Source organism: Musca vetustissima, unplaced genomic scaffold (assembly GCF_032173495.1).
Source record: "Musca vetustissima isolate MV318-11 ecotype Yass unplaced genomic scaffold, APGP_CSIRO_Mvet_v1 utg9641, whole genome shotgun sequence".
Lineage (NCBI taxonomy): Eukaryota > Metazoa > Arthropoda > Insecta > Diptera > Muscidae > Musca > Musca vetustissima.
Window position 1 is genome coordinate 294,282 of NW_026883216.1, and position 15,522 is coordinate 309,803.

A 15,522-nucleotide genomic window follows, 5' to 3' on the forward strand; every position below is an offset into this window, starting at 1 on the left:
GTGGAAAACAGACGACACAACAACATAACATTAACACAAGAGACGATTAATCGAGACAAGAAAATAAAAGAGAATAGAGCAAGCAGACACACACACAAACATTCTCAGTGGCAGCAAAATGAGAACGACAGCGGATAAACAAATACATTGTGCAGCAGTTTTCTTCTTGTTTTTTTTTTCTTTTTTGTTAAACAAATTCCATAGGCCTATAGATTTTTCCCAAAACGAAAACATAACTTGTAATAACAAATATAGATATTTACATTTTAATTGTGTTTCGGCAGCAGGAACTGGGATGAAATGGTAATCCGTAATCCACATTAAAATCAGATGATGAGAGTAAGGTTGTTTTTTACAAAAAAGAAGACAATTTTTTTTTCTGTAATTCTTTTTTTGAAGTTATTTTCACTCACTGGACAGACAACAAACACACAGACGATATATTTTTTGTTTTCTTCTTTTTTTATTATTTGTTGTATTTCAGTTATAAGTAGACACTTGCACATTTATTTTCTTCAAGCTATTTTTGTTGTCGGTTGTTGTTGCTGTATATTTTTATGTGTAGCAGCATTGCTTTTCCGCAACCGTATAATTTAATTTTCTCTTCATAATTTCGTTTTGATTTCAATTAGTCGACTTTTTCACATTCTTTTCTGCATTTCTCAATCACTGTTTACACTTTGTTTACTTCCGAAAATTTCAAGTTGTGGCCATAAAACACACTTTTATCCTCTTTAGCTAGCCACTTTATCTTCTTCGATTTGTTTTATGTTTTCTTTCAAAATATTTTCCAGCTATTTGAATAGCAATGGTAATTTGTTTGAATATATTTTTTTAATTATTTACTTTTAGTAATATATGTATGTTTTTTTCGATTATTAAGCTTGCCGCCTGGGCTTTGGGTGCTTTTATTATTGGAATTTTTAAGGATTTTCACGAAAATAACTGACGCGAAACACCCTTGCAATCTATTTGACTTTTCGACAACGACTGACTTAACCGATTTGGCAAACATGCAATCGGTTTCGATTCCACACTATAATAATCGTTTTGTGAGCATAATCGATAATTAGTTCAATTTAGGGAATTTATCGATATTCTTCCATTGCAAGAAAATTATTTTATTTTATAAAAACAATATGAATATAAAAAGTGTTTTTATTTAAAATAGCGTTTATTAGTAAATACATTATAAATTGCTATAATTTAAAAAATTAAAAATTACCCTTATATTTCTGTTATCGATAATAACAACCATAAAGTGGCTTGGCGATATGTTGTGTGTTGTTTTGGTGTACTATGACATGTTCATATGCGAAGAATGTTGTACACTGTTAAAAAATCAACTAACATTAATACTATGCAGGGTTAAGAGAAAATAAAAAAATGAATATCTCAATGTTCGTTTCCATGGCATAATTACAGAAGGTAGTCTCATTTGAGAAATTAATAATGGCAACCCTTTTTAATTTGGAACTCATCTGTCAATTTCAAATTGTTTGAAGAATAATTTCCATAAAATGTTATGTATGTCAAATGGCATATTTTTTAAAAAAATTAAACATGTATACTTTCTGTAAATAAATATCTCAATTTTTTATTAATATTGCTCTTAAGATATAACTATAGATCAAGATATATTAAATAAGGTAGCCGCATCGGCCCAGCTGTTGGACAAATAAATGTCAAAAATGTTGTTCTAATGTTGAACCAAAAAATTAAAAAACAAAATTATAAATGAAAATCTCCGAATTTCGAATAGCTTTTTTTGCAATACTTTTATTAACATTTTCTACAAGAATTTGTGTAAAAAAATTTTGTCAATCTGTTTATTTTGGCAAAATATTTTTGACAACAACCGATGTTTGTTGTAGAAGTTCGCCGATGCGGCTACCTTGTATATCTACCTTGCTATAGATGTTACAACTTATATTTATAGATTATAGAGGCAGGGGACACGTGTTGTGCGTACATTTCGAAGGAGGATATTTTCATTTAAATTTTAAAGCTGAATGTTGTCAAAGTAAAATTATGAAAAAATTGGAATCATATGTCTGCATGAGATTACCTTGTGTAATTATGCCAAGTTCGTTCTCAAAGATGTATTTTTATTTTATAAAATGTAATAAAAAATTGTTTAATGTATTAAATTACACTTCTCTTTTTATTCACTATGTACATTTTTTTTTTCTATAAAAACAATTTCGATCAATCTTCTTTTTGTAAGAATCTTCTTTAAATCGAAATTGTAATAGATACATATGTACGGAAACGAATGAGTAATAATAGATATGTTAAAAGTTAATGGCAAAGTCATGATATAATTATTACAAGTTAGGGCATAGCTACCAGCTGATTACAATTTTTATGGATGAAACGAACATCCATAAAAAAATCCTTAAAAAATCAACGAATATTCTCAGATCTTAACTAAAAGTAGTTAACAAATAAATACATTCCTAATCCCCTAAATAAACATACTGTTGTAGTATCTCTGCAAAATGACACAATTAGAATTTTACAACATAAAACTATTTTTTATTCGATTCGATTTATGGTATGGTATTTTTTGGTACGTTTGTCTGTGTTTATACATGCAATTTTAGAAGAGAGTTCTTAGAAGTGAGAGGTATAAAAAGTGACAAGGGGTAAGAAATTCAAAAGAGAATCGTAGAGATCAGCAGCAGATTTGCTTAAAAATGTTGCATGTGTAAACCTAGACTTTTAGGACTATTTAGAATAGTTCATTGAAAATATTATTTGAAGTGAGGACTCTAATATATTCTGAAAATTTATGGTCTGTTCCCGTACAGCAAGAATCTGCTACTTTTTACTACGATAACAAATTTCCCTTTATGATATCGAAGAAAATAGTAAAATCGAGTAGATTCTTGCAGTACGGGAACAGACCATTATTTATTATTTATTTCGTATAACTGAAATATAACACTCGAAAATGGTTGTGTTATCTATTTCGTTATGTTTTCTCAATCCTTATATACAGTGCCGGCCACCTAATTAGCACACACCTGAAGGGAAATATGTTTTGGATAACACTCGATTCGTTTAGAATATTAAAAAAAAAAAAACAAATTATTCAAAACACATATGTATGTGTATTGTGCTTGAGAGATTAAGTGTGAGAACAGAAAATTATGACGCGAAAATTGTGATATGTCACGGTAATTATAAAACAAGTCAAATTTGAGGGGGATACGTAATTAGCACATCTTGGAATTTTGAACTTAAATACTGTTGGTATTAAAAAATTGATACAAAAAACTACTTCGTGTTAACAAATTAAGTCTGACAAACCATTTTCATAAGAAAAAAGTTTAAAAAAATTCTGTAAAATCTATTTAAATTGGCAACAATTCGTACTGTAAACTTAAAATTGGAAAAGTCAAACTTTTTATAAAAAATAAAGATGCGAATGGCCTAGAAATTGTTAGAATAAACACAGGTCGAAAAATAATTTATAAAAATAAACAAAATTTCGAAATAAAACTCAAAATTTAGAAATTCACTTGAAGCACACCTTTGTCTTTAAAATGCTTCGAGGAAGAAACCAGTATATTTTTGCACTATGTGAGGAAATATCAATTTGTAATGACATTTGATATATCAAATCAATCAGTTGTTTGAGTATAACAACAAAAAATTTTATCGAAAAAAATTTTAGTCGAAACTAAAAGATCATGGATCAAATTTGACTTGTTTTATAATTACTGCTATATATCACAATTTTCCCGTGATAATTTTCTGTTCTCACACTTAATCGATCAAGCCTTTGTCTTTAAAATGCTTCGAGGAAGAAACCAGTATATTTTTGCACTATGTGAGGAAATATCAATTTGTAATGACATTTGATATATCAAATCAATCAGTTGTTTGAGTATAACAACAAAAAATTTTATCGAAAAAAATTTTAGTCGAAACTAAAAGATCATCGATCAAATTTGACTTGTTTTATAATTACTGCTATATATCACAATTTTCCCGTGATAATTTTCTGTTCTCACACTTAATCGATCAAGCACAGTACACATATGCGTTTGAATAAAAATTTATTTACAAATACGAATCGAGTGTTATTCAAAACATGTTTCCCTTCCCAGGTGTGTGCTAATTAGGTGACCGGCACTGTAGTTCCATGACCAAATACTCCATTTTAGTCCTATGGTAATTATAAATGTTTATCCTCTTCTGATTACAGCCTTTCACTATTATTCATTTGCTATAATCCACGTTGAATATATAAAGCAAGAAATACGATAAGAAATATTTATATAAGCCAAAAATATTAATTAAATTTAACAAAATTACATTAAAAGTAATACAAAATTCGAATTGATTTTTTTAATTACAACAATTTTATTATAGTATAAATAACATGTTTACTTAAACAAATTAGCCTATTACTTCTTCTTAATATATTTCATGTATTTCTTAGCATTGAAATTATCTTCGACTTCTTCAACAACATTTATCTTTCTACGTGGTTTACGTGCCTCCAAGCGAGCCTTACGTTCAGCTTCAGTTAAGGTGCTTAAATCCAAGGGGAGCTGCAAGAAATAAAGTAAATGGTGAATTTTATTTGTTGTAATAAATTAATTTAAAAAATTTACATTAAATAAATGTAGCTGGGAAGGAGTACTGATAGACGAATAGGAAATATACGACTGGAAAGGAGGTTTTTTTTTTTGGCATTTGAGCAAATATGGATGGTATTATATATGGGATATACTATAAAATATTAAATCGGATGTATTCAGTAATGATTACCGTACATGCAATGGTCTACTATTTTTGAGTATTATTTTCTTTTACAAAATTTTTGCAGATTTTTGTGCTGTACATTTTAAAAATTATATTATCCGGTATATGGAAGTCTCAACAAAGCATAAATCGAATGTAGTACAGTAGATATCGGATATAAGCACATCTCATATAAGAAAAAATCGCATATAAGAAAGATTATCAAAAACACAAAGCCTTTTTACATCTATATAAAAAATTTTTGTCATACACCAAAGCTGACAAAGGTATAGAAATAAGAAAATATGTAAGATTGTTGGCCAATTTATTAACATTGAAAATGTTTAAAAAAATAAAATACTTTTAATTGTATTTGAAAGAATATTATTTATATGAATAGAAACATATGCACCTATTTTTAGTAAAACTATGAACTTTAAATGTGTATGTACGCATATAAGAAACAACTTTCTTACATCCGATAATTCCATATAAGAAAAAAACGCGTTTCTTATATCCGATATCTACTGTAATACACTTCTATGAATTTATTCCCGCAGAACAGACATAATAGATTATATTAGGTTGGGGAAAAATAAATCCATTATTTTTATATGAAATATAGAACTTTATTTAACATGCTTCGGAATGTCCGATTTGGGTCAAACCTGTTGTTTTGTTGTATGATTTGTTGTCATTCTAAAGGTAACTTAATGCCTCTCTCAAGTCCTACTCTCTATTTACAAAAAAACTCTAGTAGTCGATTTTCACAATCCTCCCTAGATACCAATTTTTTATCATAAAAAAAATTTGCAATGCAAAAAAAGATGATAATCGCTTGATGCCAAGTCCGGACTGTATGGCGGATGCATTAATACTTTCCAACCAAGCTACCGAAGTTTCTGGCAAGTCACTGTAGATGTGTGTGGCCTAGCGTTGTTCTGGTGGAACACGACCCATTCCAGTCCCACCAAATGCATAGCAGAACTCTTCTGGCCGTTAGTACTGGTTTGGCCACCATTTGTGGTGCTTCACCGCTCTGACTACGATCGTTTTCGCACAGGGTTATCGTATGTGATCCATTTCTCATCTCCAGTCACCATCCGTTTAGGAAATCGGTCTAGCTCATTCCGTTTGGGAAATTAAAATTCGATCTATCCTATTTTTTGCTGTTAATTGGCAACCAAACATCGAGCTTCTTTTTGAATCCAACTTTGTGTAAATGGTTTAAAACAGTTTTATGGTAGATTTTTAGCTTTTGGGCGCTGTAACGACTGCTAACATGCTGGTCAACTTCGATCATTTCTCCAATTTTGTCGACATTTTCGACTCCCCAACCTAATATTATAGCTTGAAGCCCCAGCTATTTCCGAATCAAAAATCAGTCTTTGTGTTGTGGTCAGTAAACTTCATGTCCGTGGATAATGTCCACTGTCAATAGTGCCGAATTTGTTTCATGGAATATTAGCCACGTCAACGGTTGAATATATTTACAATTATTCAACATCTATTACACATTTCCCGTATATTTACCTTAATGATCTTCCTTGGCTCCTGATAGCGAATGTTAATTGTGGATCCATCCGGCAAAACAACAACAGTTGGATACTGGCGAGCATAAATGGAACGATGCAGCCTTGTGACAGCTGTCGAGGCAGATGAGATATATCTCACCTGTTGCTCCACCAATGGTTTAACGTATTTCAACAACATTTTTCGTATGAAATTGAAATTAACAAATATTTTTATTTAACAAAATGAAATAAAAATTATATTACGAAATGCGAAATGTGCATGTTAGAGGGTTTAGGGATAAGTAAATCGACATTTGACTTTTTGTATTCAAAGAAAAGTCAAAAAGTTTGAAGAAAAAATTAAAAACGTTCCACCTGCTAATGAATGGGAGGAGAAGACAAAATAGCCGATAAAGAAGTCAAAGTGGTATAACCGAAAATTTACGAATGAGGTGGGATGGAAAAATGAGAATGAGAACCGAATTGTTTACGAATAAGGTGGGATGGAGACTAAATGAGAACCGCACTCAGAGAACCGAGCCATGTTGACTGTGTTGACGGCTGAGCTGTTGATTCAAAGCAACGGCGATCAGTTTTGTTTTTGCAAATATATTAAAGGTGGTTCAGCCGCTACAGTTGCAATGATAATAATTTTTTTTTTATATTGCATTTTCATTATCACACAAAAAATTGGAAAATAGAAATAGATTCATAAAATTTAACTACAGCTTCTGCTGTGGATTTTTCGAATCCCCCGTGGACCAAAATGGTTCGGGATAGTGCCCTTAAATTAATCAACTACGATGGTCAAGAAAAACAAAAGGAATAAATAAATGGTGCAGGGAGTTAATAACCCAGTACCGGCGGCAATCGTTGGTGAGATCACAAGCCACGTGTCGTCGAAATCAAGCGATTGTAATCCTGCTGCTCTAAGTGTGGATGCCTTGGCACCTGCAGTTGTATCTACTACAAGCGCATCAATTTCAAAACCGAATAACCTTGACGAACCGACAATTCAAGCAAGTCAAGACTGATGCAAATCAGTCTCTGACTAAGGGTACTGTAGTTCTGGGAAGGCACGACCTACACGGGACCCTTAACGCTATCCACGATAGTTTAGAGGAGCAGAGTAGGGAAATCTTCGACCAGTTAGTCAGTCTTGTACCGGAAGAGCAATGTGGGGATACGCTGCTACTAAATCTTACCCTGACTGATGTTGAGCTGGACACCACGGTGATGCCGGCAAAGTCTACACAGGAGGATTGTTGTAGCCTCAACGAAGGAAACGTAGACCTTGTTGGCCGACCGATTACAAGTCTGACTCAAGCAGGTCCTGTGTCGGCACTTTCCGAAAATAAACTTCAAAGGCAAACGGCAACGGAGGCGATGTCCGACAATGGGGAACCTACCGAGACCCCCAAATGACAGCAGCTCAAAGGTCGGAAATGACCGATAAGTATCTGATGCGAAGCACTACAAACGGCAGTCGTTGGGCAACAAACGGCGGAGAAAAAGCTAGTACAGAGAAGGCATCAACCTCCTCTGGAAAAGCTAACTCCAAGGTTCGTAGTCAGAGACAGACCGACCACGGTAGCTGCTGACGAAGACCTTGAAGTGTCAATCATTGACAAATCTGATCCTTATGGGAGGATTAGTGACAGTCATCGGTTGCTCTTTGAAGCAGCCCTTCGGTCGGCTATCGTCTGTGGGTCGGATCAGGGGGATCGTCAGATTGGCAGTGCCTTCATGCAAAAGGGTGTCAAAGTCATAAACTGCTTAAAAAGGGAATCGAGAGATTTCCTCGTGAGAACTGTTGACGGCTTTGGTGCCTATCTGAGATCCCAACCAGACGGATCCTCTCAGCCTGTGTTCCCCCACCTTGAATGGACAAGGAACTCCTGCTGAAAATGTTGACGCTGCAAAATCCCAACCTCACTACATCGAGTTGGTATAAAATTGTTGAAAAACATGTAAATTTGAATTTACTATTCAAAAATATGTCGACCAGTGCATTTACTTTGTTTCAATTATTTTGAATTTATCTAAATATTTTTGATTCATCACATGTGCTTTGAGGTTTAGTTTTTCTGTATTACAATATTGAGCTGATTGTAATTATATTTTTTCATTCGTTTTTCAAATCATTGAAGTGACAAGTTCAAGAAAGAAAAGAAATAAAAAACAAGATATTCCATTTCAATTTTGTGTGTTTTTTATTTGTCTAATTGTTCCAGAAGTTTAACTGAATTATAATATAAAATCTAATAGGTTATGGGCCCAGATAACGCCCTATAAATAAAATTGTGAATATGGACAAGATGAAAAGAAACATAGAACCGTTTAACGGTGCAAAATATTCAATTTGGAAATTCCGTGTTAGATCAATTCTTGCCGAAAATGATGTGCTTAAAGTTATTGATGAAGAAGTGCCAACGGAAATTACTGAAAATTGGATAAAAAGCGAAAGGAATGCCAAGGGTATTATAATCGAGAATCTGAGCGATTCGTTCTTAGGATTTGCAAATAATGACTGCAGTGCCAAACAAATTTTCGCAAATTTGGATGCCATTTATGAAAGAAAGAGCATTGCATCACAACTGGCCTTAAGAAAGAGGTTGCTATCATTAAAATTGGAAGGAGAAACATCATTATTAAATCATTTTCATGTGTATGACGATTTAATATCTGAGTTGGTAGCGGCTGGAGCAAATGTCGGAGAAATGGATAAAGTCTCACATTTATTGCTGACACTCCCAACATCTTATGATGGTGTAATTACGGCAATCGAAACACTATCTGAAGACAATTTGACGTTGGCATTTGTGAAGACACGTTTACTTGATCATGAAATTAAAATCAAGAATGACGGAAAAGACACCAGTATGAAAGTACTACAAGCAATAAAATACCGTCGGCGCCCATTTAATAAACCAATATCACATGACTTCAAGCATAAAAAAAGGTTGAAGACCACGAAACATTTTGACCCGTCCATAAAGTGTCATTATTGTCATAAAAATGGCCATGTGAAGAAGAATTGTTTCCTGTTCAAGAAAACATTGGATACGAAAAACCATGGAGATGTAAAAACAGTTCATGCAGCAGTTCAATCCGAGAAAGGATTTGCTTTCATGATTTGTTGGGAAGCTTATGTAAGCAGAGAAGATGGAATTTCTTTTTTGTTAGACTCTGGAGCTTCGGATCACATTATTAATGATGAAAACTTATTTTTTGATTACGTCAACCTTGAATCGCCAATTAAAATAGCAGTTGCAAAATGTGGTGAATATATTCATCCTACAAAACAAGGAAAAGTTAAACTATGGAGTAGAAACCAATACCAGATTACACTTGAGAATGTTTTGTTTTGTCAAGAAGTTCCACAGAATTTGCTCTCAATAAGAAAGATGCAAGATGCTGGATTGTCTATTGAGTTTAACTCCGAAGGTGTCATTGTACGAAACAAAAGCCATGTAATCATTCAAGGTAAATGTAAAAATAATGTTCCGATAATTTGTTTTAAATCATATAAAAGCTTGTATGCAGCAAGTGCTGCGAAATGCAATAGTTATCAATTGTGGCATGAGAGATTAGGACACATTAGTAAGAATAAATTTATGGAGATAAAGAGTAAGGAAATGTTTTGTGATAGTCAACTTCTAGACAATGTGCGTCCCAATGAAGAGTTATGCGAAGCTTGCATAAATGGAAAACAATCCCGATTAAGATTTGGTAAATTTAAAGACAAGGGACACATAAGGAGGCCATTGTTTGTAATACATTCCGATGTCTGTGGACCGATAACTCCGCCCACTATTGATGAGAAAAATTATTACGTGATCTTTGTCGATGAATTCACTCACTACTGTGTGACCTACTTAATTACCATTAAATCAGAAGTTTTTTCTGTATTTAAGGATTTTGTTGCTAAAAGTGAGGCTCTATTTAACTTGAAAGTTGTTAACTTGTATATTGACAATGGACGGGAGTATTTATCAAATGAAATGAGGGATTACTGTATAAATAAAGGCATAATTTATCACTTGACTGTGCCATATACCCCACAATTGAATGGCGTTTCTGAACGAATGATAAGAACTATAACAGAGAAAGCGCGTGCCATGATAAGTGGAGCAAAATTAGACAAAACTTTTTGGGGTGAAGCTGTTCTAACAGCAACATATTTAATAAATAGAAGTCCTAGGAAGGCGTTAAAAGATAATTTGAAAACCCCGTTTGAGATGTGGCATGGGAAAAAGCCTATTTTAAAGTTTTTGAGAGTTTTTGGGTCCACGGTATATGTACATGATAAATTGAGAAAAAGAAAATTCGATGAGAAATCATGGAAGGCTGTACTTGTTGGATATGAGTCGAATGGCTATAAACTGTGGGATGTGGACAATGGACGTTTTGTTATGGCTCGTGATGTAATTGTTGATGAGAGAAATATGCAGTATTCTAGAGATCTAAAAGACACAGACCGTAGTAAACCTGATAATGTTAACGAATTCCGGAAAGAGAGTACGGAAAATGTAATCCTGAATGACAGTAAGGATTATTTAATGAAGGAACCATTGTACTCGAGTGATGTAAGAAATTTCCGGAAAGAGAGTACGGAAACTGTTATTCCGAATGAATGTAGGAAAATGTTAAATAACGAATCACTTTATTCTAGTGCTGTAAAAATTTTCCAGAATGAAAGCACGGAAAAAAATGTCCCGAATGAAAGTAGGGAGAGTCATTATCAAGAGCATGCATTGCCAGTAAAATGTAGAAATGTTGAGCAAAATAAAAGTCAATTGCAGAATGACAAATTTATTCAAAATGAAGGTAATTTGATAAGGAAGAGTGATCGCTTAAAAGCTAAGCCACATGTATCATACAATGAAAATGAAACGTATTTAGATAATTGTATTATGATTGCAAACGCATTTGTTGATAATGTACCGAACTCATTTGAAGAACTTCTATATAGGGATGACAGCACATATTGGAAAAAAGCTATTGAGGAGGAACTTGATTCTCATTTTTCAAATGAAACCTGGTCAATTGTGCCAAAGCCAGAAGACAGAAATATTATAGACTGTAAGTGGGTTTTTAGTTTGAAACATGATGAGTTCGGTAATCCGGTAAGATATAAAGCTAGACTTGTAGCAAGGGGATTTACACAAGAATATTTGATTGATTACAATGAGATATTTGCACCAGTGGCCAGAGTCTCTAGCTTTCGGATTTTAATATCTATTTCAAATCAGTTTGGTTTATTGGTACATCATATGGATGTAAAAACAGCTTTTTTGAATGGGGTGCTAAAAGAGGAAATATATATGAGAATTCCCCAGGGTTTGACATGTGAAGATGGTAAAGTTTGCAAGTTGAACAAGGCAATTTATGGTCTCAAGCAAGCCGCAAGATGTTGGTTTGAAGTTTTTGAGGAGGCCCTGAAGGACATGGGATTTGTTAGCTCACCTGTTGACCGTTGTATTTATTTAATTGATAAGGGTGATGTACTGAAAAATTTGTATGTATTGCTTTATGTTGATGACCTAGTAATAGCTTGTTCAAATAATAAAACTATTGATAATTTCAAAGAGTACTTGAAGAGCAGATTTAAAATGACGGACCTTTTTGATATTAAGTTTTTTATTGGAATGAGAGTTGAAAGACATAATGATACAATTACTATAAGCCAATCTGCTTACATTGAGAAAGTACTTAGAAAATTCGAAATGAATGACTGTAAGCCAATTGGGAATCCACTTCCAACAAACGTTGATTATACTGCACTGAATTCAGATGAAAATTATAACGCCCCGTGTCGTAATTTAATTGGATGTTTAATGTACATAATGCTTTGTACACGACCTGATCTAAGCACATCGATAAATATCCTGAGTAGATACAGTAGTAAAAGTAATAAAGAATTGTGGCAATGCCTGAAGAGGGTTCTTCGATATTTAAAAGGCACTATTGATTTGAAATTAGTTTATACAAAACAATCTTGTAGAGAAGCTATATTTTCGGTGTATGCTGATGCTGATTGGGGAGGAAGCAAAGATGATAGAAAGAGTACTACTGGTTTTCTGTTTATGATGTTTGAATCAAATATAGTTTGCTGGAATACAAGAAAACAAAACTCTGTTGCAGCATCCTCTACAGAAGCTGAATATATGGCATTATTTGAGGCTGTAAGAGAAGCGTTGTGGCTAAAGTCATTGTTAACAAGTTTAGGTTTTGTATTCGAAAATCCAATCTTAATTTATGAGGACAATCAGAGCTGCATAAGTATTGCAAATAATCCCTCATGTCACAAGAGATCTAAGCACATTGACATAAAGTATCATTTTTCAAGAGAGCAAGTGGAAAATAATCTGATTAAAATTGAATATATTCCCACAGGCAAGCAACTGGCTGATTTGTTGACCAAACCCTTGTCAACTCCACGATTCATGGAACTAAGAACACAAGTTGGATTAAAGAATTTAGAACACTAAATATAAGTTTTTTTTTGGTCTGATTAGGTTTTTCTGGGTTTTCCCTAGTCCTTGCAACAAATGTTGGACCATAAATATTTTTACCCAGATATAACAACTTGTCATTTTTTTTTTATTAAATACTATTTAAAGGATCGACATATTTTTGAGGCGGCGTGTTGAAAAACATGTAAATTTGAATTTACTATTCAAAAATATGTCGACCAGTGCATTTACTTTGTTTCAATTATTTTGAATTTATCTAAATATTTTTGATTCATCACATGTGCTTTGAGGTTTAGTTTTTCTGTATTACAATATTGAGCTGATTGTAATTATATTTTTCATTCGTTTTTCAAATCATTGAAGTGACAAGTTCAAGAAAGAAAAGAAATAAAAAACAAGATATTCCATTTCAATTTTGTGTGTTTTTTATTTGTCTAATTGTTCCAGAAGTTTAACTGAATTATAATATAAAATCTAATAAAAATAATATATATTATAATTAGAAAATGCCAGAATTTACATTTTTTTATTTTTTCGATGTCACTAAGGGCAATTTGTTATCGTAGTAAACATTTGTGCATACATGCAGGTTCTGGAGCAAACATTATTGGTCTGTTCCCGTACTCTACTTTTTTACTATTTTTCGATATTATAAAGTGGTCTGTTCCCGTTATCGTAGTAAAAATTGTACATTCATGTAGTACGGGTACATATCATATGTTGAGTAGACGATGTTCAGTTTAAACAGTATGAAAAAAATCCTAAATATTTACTGAACTCTAGAAGTGCTGTTCTTTATTTTAATCGGAATTGTTTTCGACTTTCCCTTTATACAAATATACAAGTTCTGCCATTTTGTTTTTGTACGGAAACAGATCAATATTTGCTCTATTCTAGAACCTGCAAAGATCTTATATTCGATTTATGCTGTTCCCGTACTCAGGAAGAGGTATTATCTGTATGTTCCAGAACTACAAGAATTTTCGAATTTCTTACTATCTTTCGATATCATAAAAAACAAGAAGAATGTATTTCCGTAAGTAACTATATTTGTGTTGTTCCAGAATTACATATTTTAATTATCATTTTTCAATTCAATTTTTGTACTGACCAAACAGACTGCATTTTTCGTGGATTGTCATAGCAATCGACTAAAAAATCGATTACGCATGTCTTTTCTACAAAAAGTCGATTTGTCGAATATCGGATTACGTATCCCTATTTTTGACATTACAAATTGTCATTTGTGGTCTTTCAAGTTGTGTGAGTGCAAAAACTTCTTCGGTAATAGACTTTTCTGTGTTTTTAAGATATTATTTTTTATATTTAATAAAATTTATTACATTTTGCAAAGCATTCAAGTGAATTGATACGATATAAAAGTTTTACGCATTTGAAATAACAGTGCTTTGCAAAACAAGTGCAAAAATATGGTAGCGGCAAAACAAATGGACATTTCTCTGCCATTGCAAAATTACATAATTCTCAATACGCCTGAGCAAAGAATTTGCAAATCATATAACTTGTAGTTAGTGCATATGGAATATAATTATGATCTTCAATTATACATTGTGTGAAGATGGAAAAATATTCCAGTGGGAATATATAACTCAGTTTTCTTTTAGTTTTTTTTTTCTATTACATAACCTCACATTAGTCTTGCAACTAAAATTACTTATTTTTCCTTTGCAGCTTTTTGAAATTGTAAACAATGGCAGCACGTCGCGTGGCTACATCCTCCATTAACTGGGCCTCTTTGGCTGAACGTGTCCCTCCCAACCAAAAGGCCAACTTCGCCGCTTTCAAAACCAAGTCGGACGCTTACATGCGCGCCGTTTTGGCCAACCCTGAAAATCCACCAAAGATTGACTGGGCCCACTACAAGAAGTTGGTTCCCGTTCCCGGTTTGGTTGACACTTTCCAAAAGCAATATGAAGCTTTGAAGGTTCCCTATCCCTCGGATACCGTCACCGCCCAAATTGAAGCTCAGGCCAAGGAAGCCAAGGCTGAAGTTGATAGCTTCAAGAAGAGCTCTGAACAACGCATCGCTCAACTCCAAAAGGAAATCGATCACTTGAAATCCTTGTTGCCATTCGAACAAATGACCATGGAAGATTACCGCGATGCATTCCCCGATTTGGCTTTGGATCCAGTCAATCGTCCAACATTCTGGCCCCACACCCCTGAAGAACAGGTCGGTTACGTGTCGAAGGAAATGGAAGCTGCCAGAGCTGCCCATGAACATTAAATACAACGTCGATGTTTATCGGCAATGTATCCAAATGTCCTTGGTAATAGATTTTAAGTTGTATTGTTGCTTTGAATGTTTGGAGAGACTTTGATACTCACAACAATTTTAAAAATTTCGATGGGTTACTCTCCAAATTAAGAAGAAATAAAGAAATCGATAAATGAACATAAAATGTAATTTAAAAAAATTGTGCGAGAAAATACCATCTTAAATAAACTAAAAAATCAACTCAAAGAAAATCGAATACCTATTTTTATTTATAGTGTACTGTGGAATTGTTTTGGTACGCCGAAAGTAAGGGGGTACAATGTTTGTTTCATTCCTCCAATCCAACCATTACAATTAAAATATATTAGAGATTATAGGGTGATGTTTACTTGTCCAGTCCTAGGAAATTGAGCTAATTGTGGATATTTTCTAACTCCATTCAATCAATCCAACGAGGAAATGGTGGCTTTACTAATAGAAATTTCTGGTTCCCCAGACTTCACAATTTCTTATAAGGAAATTGAAATTCTTA

At 33.2% G+C, this 15,522-nt stretch overlaps 2 protein-coding genes across 2 annotated transcripts; one reads left to right on the forward strand and one right to left on the reverse strand.

Annotated features, from left to right (window-relative positions):
* Window positions 1-4,410: 4,410 nt before the first annotated feature.
* Window positions 4,411-6,479, reverse strand: LOC133330057 (large ribosomal subunit protein mL55). The gene is made up of 2 exons (XM_061538528.1): window positions 6,292-6,479; window positions 4,411-4,565 (listed from the first exon to the last, which is right to left on the reverse strand). The coding sequence occupies exons 1-2, from the start codon at window positions 6,469-6,471 to the stop codon at window positions 4,419-4,421; spliced, it is 327 nt and encodes a 108-aa protein (XP_061394512.1). The 5' UTR covers window positions 6,472-6,479; the 3' UTR covers window positions 4,411-4,418.
* Window positions 6,480-13,986: 7,507 nt separating this feature from the next.
* Window positions 13,987-15,011, forward strand: LOC133330053 (ATP synthase subunit d, mitochondrial). Its single transcript, XM_061538525.1, has 2 exons — window positions 13,987-14,035; window positions 14,444-15,011. The coding sequence occupies exon 2, from the start codon at window positions 14,463-14,465 to the stop codon at window positions 14,997-14,999; it is 537 nt and encodes a 178-aa protein (XP_061394509.1). The 5' UTR covers window positions 13,987-14,035; window positions 14,444-14,462; the 3' UTR covers window positions 15,000-15,011.
* Window positions 15,012-15,522: the final 511 nt, after the last annotated feature.

Coding starts and splice junctions, on each gene's coding strand:
- LOC133330057 (XM_061538528.1), bottom strand. CDS start 6,471: ATGTTGTTGAAATACGTTAAACCATTGGTGGAGCAACAGGTGAGATAT. Junction 4,566..6,291: donor AGCCAAGGAAGATCATTAAG/GTAAATATACGG, acceptor TATTTCTTGCAG/CTCCCCTTGGATTTAAGCAC.
- LOC133330053 (XM_061538525.1), top strand. CDS start 14,463: ATGGCAGCACGTCGCGTGGCTACATCCTCCATTAACTGGGCCTCTTTG.